Source organism: Propithecus coquereli, unplaced genomic scaffold (assembly GCF_000956105.1).
Source record: "Propithecus coquereli isolate 6110/MARCELLA unplaced genomic scaffold, Pcoq_1.0 Scaffold51, whole genome shotgun sequence".
Taxonomy (NCBI): domain Eukaryota; kingdom Metazoa; phylum Chordata; class Mammalia; order Primates; family Indriidae; genus Propithecus; species Propithecus coquereli.
This window is the reverse complement of record NW_012150952.1, coordinates 5,771,456-5,783,112: the sequence shown is the minus strand read 5'-3', so window position 1 is coordinate 5,783,112 and position 11,657 is coordinate 5,771,456. Positions and strand designations below refer to the sequence as shown.

General features: G+C 41.1%; 1 protein-coding gene across 1 annotated transcript in view; it reads left to right on the top strand.

The window, feature by feature from the left end:
* Nucleotides 1–11,306, top strand: part of INO80C (INO80 complex subunit C) — a 23,795-nt gene extending 12,489 nt beyond the window's left edge. Inside the window, exons 2-5 of the mRNA XM_012656584.1 lie at nucleotides 1,011–1,121; nucleotides 2,196–2,307; nucleotides 3,286–3,353; nucleotides 10,895–11,306. Of these exons, the coding sequence (XP_012512038.1) occupies nucleotides 1,011–1,121; nucleotides 2,196–2,307; nucleotides 3,286–3,353; nucleotides 10,895–11,026 (423 nt within the window). The 3' untranslated portion in view covers nucleotides 11,027–11,306. The remainder of the gene's footprint in view (nucleotides 1–1,010; nucleotides 1,122–2,195; nucleotides 2,308–3,285; nucleotides 3,354–10,894) is intronic.
* The last annotated feature ends 351 nt before the right edge of the window (nucleotides 11,307–11,657 follow it).

The window sequence follows — 11,657 nt, the reverse complement described above, 5'->3', positions numbered from 1 at the left end:
AATGAACTTTGATGCAATACTGACACTTCATATACAGACCTTGTCTGGTCCAGGACCCAACCCAGGATCACACGTTGTACTTAGTTGTCACATCGTTTTAGTCTCCTGTAATTTGGCACAGTTCTTCCATCTTTATCCTTCATGACCTTGATACTGTTGAAGAGTACTGGCCACTTAATTTTATAGAATGTTCCTCAGTTTGAGCCCCTCTGACATTTCCTCAAGATTTGGGTTATACATTTTTGGCAAGATTGGGAAGTGATGCTGTCTTCTCCTCAAGGCGTCCCATTGTGGCACATGATGGCAGTGTGGCCTGTTACTGATGGCGTTAGCTTTGGGCACTTCGTAAGGTGGTGTCTGCCAGGTTTCTCCATGGTAAAGTTATTCTTTCTCTGTTTGTATTGAAGTGTCTTGCGGGGAGATACTTTGAGACTATGTAAATATACCATTTGTCTTTATACTCTTGCCAACCACTTTTAATGTGCATTGATGGCTTTTGTCTGAAATAGTTATTATTGTGGTGGTTGCCAACGGGTGATTTTTCTAATTCAAATCTTCATTCCTTCTACATTTATTAATTAGAATCCTACTGTGAGGAGGAACTTTCGTTTCTTTCCCATTCATTTATTCATTTTAAAAAATTTTTTCTCTTTTTATTTTTTTTCAGAGATGGGGTCTCACTCTGTTGCCCAGGCTGGAGTACAGTAGCTATTCACAGATGCCATCATAGTGCATTGTAGCCTTGAACTCCTGGGCTTATGCAGTCCTCCCACCTCAGCCTCCCAAGTAGCTGGGACTACAGGACATTTATTTATTTTTAAAAATCAGTATTCATATCATGGGTTCTTATTTTAGTCTATGGGTTATAATCTATTACTAGCCATATTCATTCATTCTTTCATAAATTTATTTATTTACAATAGCAAATATCCTCTTATGTCTGTGGAGAGCAGAGGAGAGGAACTCAGCTAGAAGAAACTAACTTCAGACTGTTTTTATAACGTTTTAAGGGTATCGGCATAGATGCCATGAGTGAGAATAAAATGATGCCCTCTGAGTTTAGCACCGGACCTGTGGAAAAAGCTGCCAAACCTTTGCCATTTAAGGATCCCAACTTTGTGGTAAGCATCTAAGATATTAGATAAATACAAAGCCAAACAACCACACCTTGGCCTGTGATCTTGCTGGGCCTGTGGCCAAGGTGGCAGTGGCGTCTTCCCCCTTGGTCCAAGTTACCACCTTGTCCCCATGGGCTGTCGTGGGAGGGATGGGGTTGGAGAAGGGTCTTTTCTGCTGATCTCACCATGTGCCAGTCCTCAAGGATTTGGTGTCCTTTGTGGAATTCACTAAAGGATACTGTCTTGTGGGTGGGGTCATTTCCATGACTATTGTTCCCTTTGCCTTTTCTCTGGTCTTGCATAAGTTTCAGATGAGGCTTGACATGTTTAACTAAAAGAAGAGCGCTTCCTCACTGGTTGAGTAAATCTAAGCTGCTGTGCTGTGAAGTGGAAATAGTATCCTCTTCCTTTCATTGTATACCTCATTACATCTTGAGGGATATGACAAAGTATAGCAATTCAGATTATACCATCAAAAGTATATTTTTTATGAATCAGTTTTGGGAATACAACATTAGAGTGTCTGTAACACATTTGGGTATTCTTTCCCATTTTCTTTTGTCATCTTTGTAGGGAAAAAAAAAGAAAAAAAAAAAGGTTTTCCGAAGGCTCGCCATGCCATGACTGGGGCTGACCCAGCTTTCCCCAGATCATCAGTAATTTGCAAGGCAGAAACTTACCCTCAGAAGGGGGTTTAGGGATGCAGTCATGAGTTTAAATCTGACTGTGTAGTAAATTTGCTTATTTTAAAGTGGTGAGAAATTCGTGAATGAATTCTACAAAGTTAGACCCAATAAAGGATTTGGTTTTTTATGTATGTGTAAAAAAGTAGCTTTTTATTTCTACTCCAACACTAACTCACTCCAGGGTTTTGATAGTCCCAAAACTTCGGGGTTTTTTTTTTTTTAACTAGGATTATCATGTACAGTGAAATACTTTTTAAAAATGTCTCAGGGGTACAAATGATTGCTGACAGAGTGAGAGGTACCTTACACTTGTGATTAAGCGTAAATGTCAGATTCTCAAATGGCAGGCTCCATTGATTTTTGTTTCTTCTAATCCATGTTTTAATTCCAGCACTCTGGCCACGGTGGTGCGGTAGCTGGCAAGAAGAACAGAACCTGGAAGAACCTGAAACAAATTCTCGCTTCCGAAAGGGCGTTGCCGTGGCAACTGAACGATCCTAACTGTGAGCTGTCTAGAGCCTTCCATGTGTTTACAGTATTCAGACTAGGAACTTTCTTACAACAAACCTACATTATTTTATTGTGTTTGCGTTATTATAGGAAACAATGTTTAGCTTGAGCATTTTATAGTGGCAACAATCTGGGGATATTGTGTGTCTGTTTTCTCATAACTGTATCTGTATTGAACCTGTTGGTTTCTGATATCTTGGATGTGTGGTTTTAAGTGTCATTGTTAACATTTCAGACTGGGGAAATAGCTCCTGATAGGATAATATTAGTGTTTCTATTAGACAAACGTCTGATTTGAAAATCTACTTTTAAAATTTGTTTCCAAGAACAAGGTAGCCCAAGTATAATGCCAGATTTAGGAAGGTTCCTAAGAGCAAGCTTCAAGGCCAACTCTTTTATTCTCTGAGCCAGTGTTTTGCAAAGTAAATGCTTTATGCTGTGGTATGTTCAAATTTATATAAAACACTGCTGTATGTTCTATTCAACTTCGTCGGCAAGTACAGGTTCAAAGTTCCCTCAGTCCCTTGTCCCACTGTACTTTTATGGGGGTGACTCAGTTGGGGGTGACTCAGCTGGGTGACAAGAGAGCTAGTCATTCGTCTGGGTGTGGACATGGCAGTGTCTGGATGCGCAGATCTAATTGGTTTCATCACCATCAGCCCATCTAGCATGAGACTGTGAAAATAGCTTGTGGGCAGATGAGCTTTCCGGTGGCTCTGCTAGAAAATGGGGTCCCTGGTGACAGGGCAGGGCTAGATCTGGAGCCTGCACTTGGTCTATGACATACTACTGCATTATTTCTAAGACTCCTCCCCTGCGTCTCTGGTTAATCCCCAGAGAAGTCTGTGAGTACTTAATGTCAAAGGAAAATTTCAGAAATATTATCAAACATGATTTTAGGGAAAAAGAGAAAGGACTTGAATGGTTTTAAGGCCAGTTTAGTTACATTTTTCTTTTTCTTTTTTTCCCAGACTTTAGTATTGATGCTCCTCCATCCTTTAAACCAGCCAAGAAGTATTCTGATGTTTCAGGTCTTCTTGTGAGTATAATTATATCTCTATATCTTGCGACATTAAATCAAAAAGAAGATTTCTAATTAGTGTTGAACGTGAGCCACCCTAGTCCTGACTGGAGCCCATATACAGTGAATGCGTTTGTGTGGCGTGTCCATGCGGCACACTGGTGGGTCCACGTGGGCAGCCTGGATGGACAATTGCACCAGAAAGCAGGAGACCTGGGTTTCACTTCCTTTTCCTCTGCTAGTTAACTATTAATATATTAGATAACATGAAAGAAACTAACTACGTATTTCTTTCTTTACTGCTGAAGTTTTAAAAACCTGTGTTTTAGATGATGATTGTGCTTAAAAAATTAAAATTTCTCTAAATATGCATAAAGAGGCATTTTGGTTAAGGTAGTGACTTATTTTTAACCATCAGCACCCTTTTCCCAAATGAAATCTTTTACAGACTCCAACACATAAAAAGCCTGGAGCCACCTGCCCACTGTGGTCCCAGATGGATCTGGTCCTCTGTCCCCTGCCCCACTACCCACCACCACAGTTACCCTCAAGTGCTTCTGGGGAGCACAATTTGGAAACTACTGATGTAGCTGGATGAGTGGGAAGTAGGCAAGTTACTGAAGTTCTGGAACCTCAGAGCAACCCCTTTCCTTCTTTGCCTAATGTAGATACGGTGCAGAACCTGTTAAGACACTTTGAATTCACCTTCTTAGTCATTTTTTCATCTCTCGTAAATTTGGAAGATGGACTTTTCCTCACAACTATAGAATAATGAAGCAAACCACTTTTAAAAGTCATATATACATCATTTAGCTACTTTACATTTTTATGTAAAGGTACGACTCCAACTTCTGTAACGAACTGACCAAATTAGTTAGTTATATGCAGCACGTTAAACAAGGGAGACTTTCCTCCTTTGTCGTTATGTAATACCCGTCTTTACCACTGAGGACATTCATTGTTTGAAGTCTGCGTTGTCTGAAATTAATACAACTACCCCCGCTTCCTTTTTGTTCATGTGTGTATGGTATATCTTTCTTGAGCTTTTTACTTTTAAAGTACCTATTTCTTTATATTTAAAGTGACTTTGTTGTTGAAAGCATATTGTTGGGTCATGCTCTGACTTTTAACTGTGGTCTTACATTATTTACATTTAAAGTGATTGTTGATATGATTGGACTTCAATCTACCATCTTGCTAATTGTTTTCATTTCTTCCATTTGTGTTTGTTTATTCCTCTTTTTCCGCCCTCAGAATTTAATTGAGCATTTTCAAGTAGACTGTATTTTTTAGAACAGTTTTAGATTTAGGGAAAAATTGAGAAGATAGTACAGAGAGTTCCCATATAGCCCAAACTTAATTTCTGCTATTATTAACATCTATGGTATATTTGTTATTATTAATGAATCAATAATGATGTAGATTATTAACTGAAGTCCGCAGTTTATTCACATTGCCTTAGTTTTTTACCAATGCCCTCGTTTCTGTTCCAGGATCTCAGTCAAGATACTGTGTCACATTTAGTCATCCTGTCTCCTTAGGCTCCTCTTGGCTGTGCTAGTTTTTTAGATTTTCCTTGTTTTTGATGATCTTGACAGTTTCAAGGAGCGCTGGTCAGGTATTTTGTAGAGTGCTCCACTATTGGAATTCATCTCGTCTTTCTCGTGAAAAGACTGGAGTTAATTGAACATTTACAAAGTTTATTTATTTTCCTATTGTTTATACCTCTTTTTAAAAAATTTGAATGGTTGCTCTCATGTTTACAATGTACATTTTTAAAATAATCTGAGTCTATATTCATTTTTTTAAATTAAAATTTTTTTTTCTTTTTTTTGGTGGGGGGCACATGCAAGTTAAAAAAAATTTTTTTAACAAGTATTCTCAGAGAACAGCTGAGTCTATTTTCAAATAGTAAACCACTTCATGTGTAACGTGAGGGTCTTATAATAGTCTATCACCAATTCCAGTCTCCCATTCTTCGTTGTCATATAGTGTACTTTTATATATGCTATAAACACAAAATACATTGCTACTAGTTTGTGCTTCAGACAGCTATCTTTTAGAGCAATAAAAATAAGAAAAAATGAATTTTATTTTATATTCGTTTTATTCTATTTCCAGCTGTTTTCATTTTTTCCTGTATATCCAGGTTGCAATCTGATATCACATTCTTTCTACTGGAAGAACTTCCTTTGCATTTCTTATAGATTAGATCTGCTGCTAATAAATCCCTTCATTTTTTTGTTTTAGCTGAAAAAGGCTTTATTTCTGCTTCATTTTTGAATGGTATTTTTAATGAGTATAAAAGTCTGAGTTGATGGCTTTTTCTTTCATCACTTTAAAGATGTCACTGTTTAAATGTTGTCTTTTTGCTTCCATGGTTTCTGATGAGAAGTTTAGTATAATTCTTACCTTTGTTCCTCTCCACAAATGTTTCTTTTTTATTTCGACTGCCTTTAAGATTGTCTCTTTGTCTTTTGTTTTCAGCAGTTTGAATAGGACTCTAGGTACTTTTCTGGTATTTATCCACTTGATGTTCCCTGAGTTTCTTTGCATTTGGATTGGGTTTGGCGTCTGTCAAGAATTTTGAAAAATTCTTGGCCATTATTTCTTCGAATATTTCTTTTGCCCTGTCTCTCTTCGTCTGAGATTCTGATCATGTTTGTGTTAAACCATTAATAGTTAATAGTGTCCCATAACTCTTCTTGGATGCTCTATTCTATTTTTGTTTCTTAACTCTTATTTCTTTTGGGTCACTTTGGGTGATTATTGATGTGTCTTCCAGTTCTTTCCTTATTGTAACGAGTATACCAATGAGCCCACTGGAAGCATTCTGCATCTCTCTTGCTGTTTTTTAATTTCTAGCTTTTCCATTTGATTATTATAATTTCCATGTCTCTAACATAATAACTTTCTAGTCTTGCATGTTGTCTTGCCTTTAACTCGTTTAACATGTTAATTGTAGTTATTTAAAATTTCTTGTCTGATAATTTCCAGTGTCGTATTCTGGTTTGGTTCTGGTGATTTCCTTGTTTTTTATGACTATTCAGTCATATATATATATATATATGTATATATATATGTGTATATATATATGTATATGTATATACACACACACACATATGTATATTTTTTTTAAGTCCTCGAACATATTTATAAGAGCTGCTTTAAAGTGGTTATCTGCTATTTCCAACATTAGGTTCTTCTTGGCCAGTTTCTATTGACTGCTTTTTCTTAACCATGGGTCACATTTTCCTGTTTCTTTGCATATCTACTAGTTTTTTATTGTGTACTGGACATTGTGGATGATACATGGTAAAAACTCAAGATTCTGTTCTTTCTGTGAAGAGTATTGATTTTTTTTTTCCTTGTAGGTAGCTAAATTACTGACTGATCACCTTGAATGGGTGTAGGCTCTGTTTTATACTTTGTTAGGACAGGTCTGTGGAAAGCCTAAGATGTTTCCCAAATTCCTTTAACTTAGTTGCACTTAACCTCTAAGCTCTTTATCCTCTGCCAATCCTGTTGAAGTTTGGTGTTAGGCTTTGTTTTGGTGGGAATAGAATAGGCCTTACTCAAGGGCATGGTTTTTACTCCTAAGCTGTGGTGTTTCTGGCGTCTTAGCTGGGTGCCTGTAGTGTTATAGAGATCTCTCCACCCTGGCCGGGCTGGAAGTTCAGCAACTCCCAGCACTGCTCAGCAAGATTTGTATAGTCTTGCCTTGAACATACAGAGCCCAGCCCATGGTTATGGACTCACCGGGAATCCCAAGTATGTACCTTGCCCCACTTCCAGTGCAGCGCCCTCTTCTGGTGCCCAGCGGTGCCGATTCCAGCTACTTCAGTAGCCCCTGACTCTGGTCTCTGCCTCCCCAGCTCAGTGGGTCCACTGTGCTCTGCTGGAGCTCCAGCTCCTTGCCTCATGGTCAGGAAATGGTAATGAGCAGACCGAGTTGGGGGGATCACCAGGCTTACCTCATGAGCCTCTCTTTTCTTAGGCGTTGCAGTCTTGTGCTGTCTCTTGTCTATTGCTTGAAAATAGTTGCCTCATATATTCGACCCATTTTAATAATTGTTTATGGTAAAAGAACTAGTCTGGCACAGTTATTCTGTCTTGGCCCAAAGTGAAAATCTCTCCCTGTGTCCTTTTGAGTTTGTGGAAACCATGGTTTATGGGCAGACTTGGAGGGTGGTTCCTTAGAGTGTCAACTTTCTCCTCACCATTGCAGGCAGTTCATCTACAGCTACTACAGTGGTTTTCATACTTTAGGAGGCATGAGAATCATTTTGGGAACCATTATTCCAGGCCCCTTTATGTCATCGGCGAAGGACTTGTCATGGTATAAATATATTACTTAAAACCTCTTACCCACTCTGTGTAAGAATTAAGAAATTCTGAATGTACAAGGAACTCCACCAAATCATTGAAAGACAGTCCAGTAGAAGAATCAGCATAAAGGATTTGAATAGGCAATTACAAAAGAGAAAATGTAGATGACCAATAAATGAGTATTTAACCTCACTGGTAAGTAGGAAAAAGACTCATCAAACAGAGAAGGAAATTAAGATGTTTGATTATACATTTTGGCATCAACATAGGGAAATAAATATCTTCATACATTGCTATTTTGAGGTGGGAATGTACATTGGCACAGCTTCTTTGGAAGACAATTTGGCACTATCTATTGAGACAAAAAAAGCAAAAGCCTATGGCCCAGCAATTTGCCTTGTAGGCAGCTCCCTAGAGAAATAGTGTGCATGAGAACTTCATGCAGAAATGCTTCTGAGAGACTGTTTGTATTAGCAAAGTGTTGGAAACAACATAAAGGTCTATTGCTGGGGGTATTTTCCTACTATTCTGTGAGCTCGATGCATATATAACAACATGGATAAACTCCTAAGATATATAGTTGATTGGAAGATGCAAAGTGGTATAAACAGCATGGTGCCACGTGCATAAGAATTGATATACCCTCACAAAAAAAATTGGATAATTTCTCTGCTGTGTTTATATGTGTGTATAAGGGTATAAATTAAGAAAGTCTGGAAGGATGCCCACCTAGCAGTGGTTTCCTCAGGGGAAGGCAAAGGACTTTTGGGTGGTAGATGGGAGTAAAGGGAGATTTTAGTCTGATCTATGATGTTTTCTTTTAATTTTTTTTTTTTTTTAGAGGAGAACATGTTCATCGGCTACCTGTATAATTTAAAGTTACATAATTAAAAAGTAAAGCCCAGCTGATGTTTACACTGACACACAGCTGTTCCCAGCCAGCCACGGGACTGTGTTTGGGCTTGGCAGGAAGGCGTGCAGGGTCACACCTGTGTTCAGCCCGCCTTACAAAGCCAGGGAAGTGCGGGAACCCTGGGTGAGATGGGCGAGCCGTGAATACGTGAATACCGCCTGCCACCCCACAGCAAGGGGGGGCTAACGCTGTTTGCTGACTGCCCTCTGGGAACACAGCCCTTGCTTGTTTCTTTTGGGCTCGAGGGATGAAATCCAGAGGAGGGTGGACTGTAGGCATGAAGTTCTTTTCAACTCTGGGGTGTCACTTGGCGTCCCCGCTTCTGTTCGGAATACTGGATGCTGGCCCCTGGGTCAGGTCCAGTATGTCCCAGTTTTTGTTGGTGCCACAGGATCTCTGTATTCTGCCTTGTTTATCCAGCAGCCTTCTTGGCAGTGAGGTCTGAACTCGGGCGGGCGGCTCAGCTCAGTCTGGCGGTGGGAGGAAGGCGGCCACAGAAATGGAGCCAGGCTGAGGCTGGTTCATATATGGAGGCCAGAAAATCCAAGCCAGACGCACATGCCCGCGCTCTGCTCGGAACTGCAGGGCAGCCTTCCCTGCCAGCTGGTTGATCTAACTTCATCACGGCCAGGAGCCCTCAAAAGAGACATGTCACCGTTTTTCTAATTAAGCCTCTCCTTCTATCACGGTCCTTAAAGGAAATGTGGTACAGAAAGATAACATCTAGATCACGCCAAAGCATCAGAGTTTTATTTTATCCAGAGCTTTAATTGATCTTAGCTTTTAAGGAATAATCCCATTTTCCCAACACACAGCAGTTAAATACATTAGGGAGATCCTCAGTGGTAAAATTGAAGGCTTTTTTCGAGCATGAGAAAACTATGACTAAGTTCCCTTCAGCTTGTTGCTTCTTTATTGCGACTGGCCTCCCTTATTAAACCACAGAATTACCGCGCGTCTAGCTCCACACACAGATGATGGGCATTGCGGTAGACAGTCCGCACTTGAATAAGCGTTATCTGTCTAGACTTTAATGGCATCTTTTATAACTTTTTTAAAGACGCTCAAAATGACTCACCCTCATGCTTTCTGTTTCAAACTCTGTAGAAGCCATGTGCTTTGAGGAATATAGTAAGTGAATTATTTTTCTCCCCTCTGCACATGGGAAAAACAGAGACCAAAAGAGAATTTTGATATGTCTGAGAAACAAGTTCTCTTTTCTGGGATGGTCCCAATCGTCTGTTTGTTTGTTCATTCATTTATTCATTCGTTCATCATTCTTTGTACAAACCCTGACTGAAGGATGCTATGCACTCCGTGTTGCCCTGGGAGCCAGGCGACGATGATAAGCAAACCACAGGGTTCCTGCCTCAGGGAGCCTCACAGCCTAGAGTTACGTAGATAACGACCTGCTAAGCAGCAGAGCTAAGCAGAGATCTGTGGTGCAGTGAAAGTGGACGAGGGCACAGATACGCTTCCCTGGGGACAGTGGCTCTGGGGCTGAGTCCTGAAGAGTGAGCAGGCGATTACTGAGCAAAGCGGGCCAGGGTTGGGGCCCCTGCCTAGGAAGGGGCAGATGAGGCATGACAAGAGGGAGAGACTTAGAGGGCAGGGCCGTTGGAACCAGAGAGTGGGGGTGTGTGACCAAGGAGGAGGCTCAGGAGGGAGGAGGGCCCAGAGCTGAGGAGCCGTGCTGAGGACTTGGGCCTTTGTACCAAGAGCAGAGGAGCCATTTTGAGAGGTTTTATGCTGAGGAATGCATGATTAGAATTGCAAGTGCCAAGGCGACCCTTGCTGAGGTTGCAGGAGGGCAGTCCTTCCCAGCGGAAGGGTGGGGGTGGGTGGCCCAGGGAGGCATGGAAGTGGCATGGAGGGGGCAGCAGAAGAGCTGGAGAGGAGCACAGGTGGGAGAGCGCAGAGGAGAGGGGTGCGTGCCCAGTGTGCTCAGGGTCAGCTCCTGCCTCGAGGAACACAGACCCGGAACGCTTATTGGAAGGAGGCAGGAGGGGTGACCATTATGAATTCAGTCTTGGGCCTGTTGCTTGCAGCCCTTGAGGTGCCAAGAAGAAGGGTCCTAGAGTCTGGTGGCTAATCCTGTTCCTCCTGTCCATACCCTGATGTGTTTCTCAAGTCTGAGGAGGTGAATGAGTCTGTGCCACCATGAGTGATTTAGTGTTCTTGGTGATAGAGTAAGACATAATGAAGATATATTTCACTTTCAGTAAAATAGAAACAAAATGTTCAAATTTGCACTTGAACTTAAAATATCACCACCACCACCAACTCTCTGCCCTTCCCTGTGCCTGTTTCTCACCAGGCCAATTACACGGACCCTCAGAGCAAACTGCGGTTCAGCACCATCGAAGAGTTTTCCTACATTCGGAGGCTGCCGTCCGACGTCGTCACCGGCTACCTGGCCCTGAGGAAGGCCACAAGCATTGTTCCCTGAGCCTGAGAAATGGAGATGAAGTGGAAAACTATTTCAAAGGCAGACTTCGGACTCGTGATTTTGTTTCATGGAAACAAACTCATTCTGCTGTCAATCTGAAAATGCCAGTGCTGTGCCTTGGAAAGAATGTTTGGCTTTACTTTAAGTTTTTTTTTTTTTTTCTCCCCTATATTTTCTCTCCAAGTGTGATATTTCCTGTTGAATTAAATTATACTTCAGTTGTTGCTTCGAATAAAGTTGTTTGACAAGAAAATACGATAAAACTGAACTTTTAAGTTAACCCAAGTAAGTCCTTGAATTTTTGTTTCAAAGTTATGAACTCTCATTTAACACATTTGATTGAAGACTCTACATTGAATCCACAGCAGGTCTGGATTATTCCTGATCCTGGTGTCTCCCTTTTTTGAGCATGTTAGTCTTTTCTCTGATCTGAATGCTGGGAAGAGGTCCACAATTGGGTCTGGGGAAGAAAGAGCTGAGTAACTTGTACTGCCCCATGGGGCCAGTCCTCACCTGTGCCTGGGCCTCCAAACCAGCCTCCCTGCGTCTTTGGGAGCGTGGGTCCCAACGCGGGCACTCTCTATGCACAAGAAGGGCTTCTGTCTTGGTGCAGGATGCTGCTCCTTTGGCT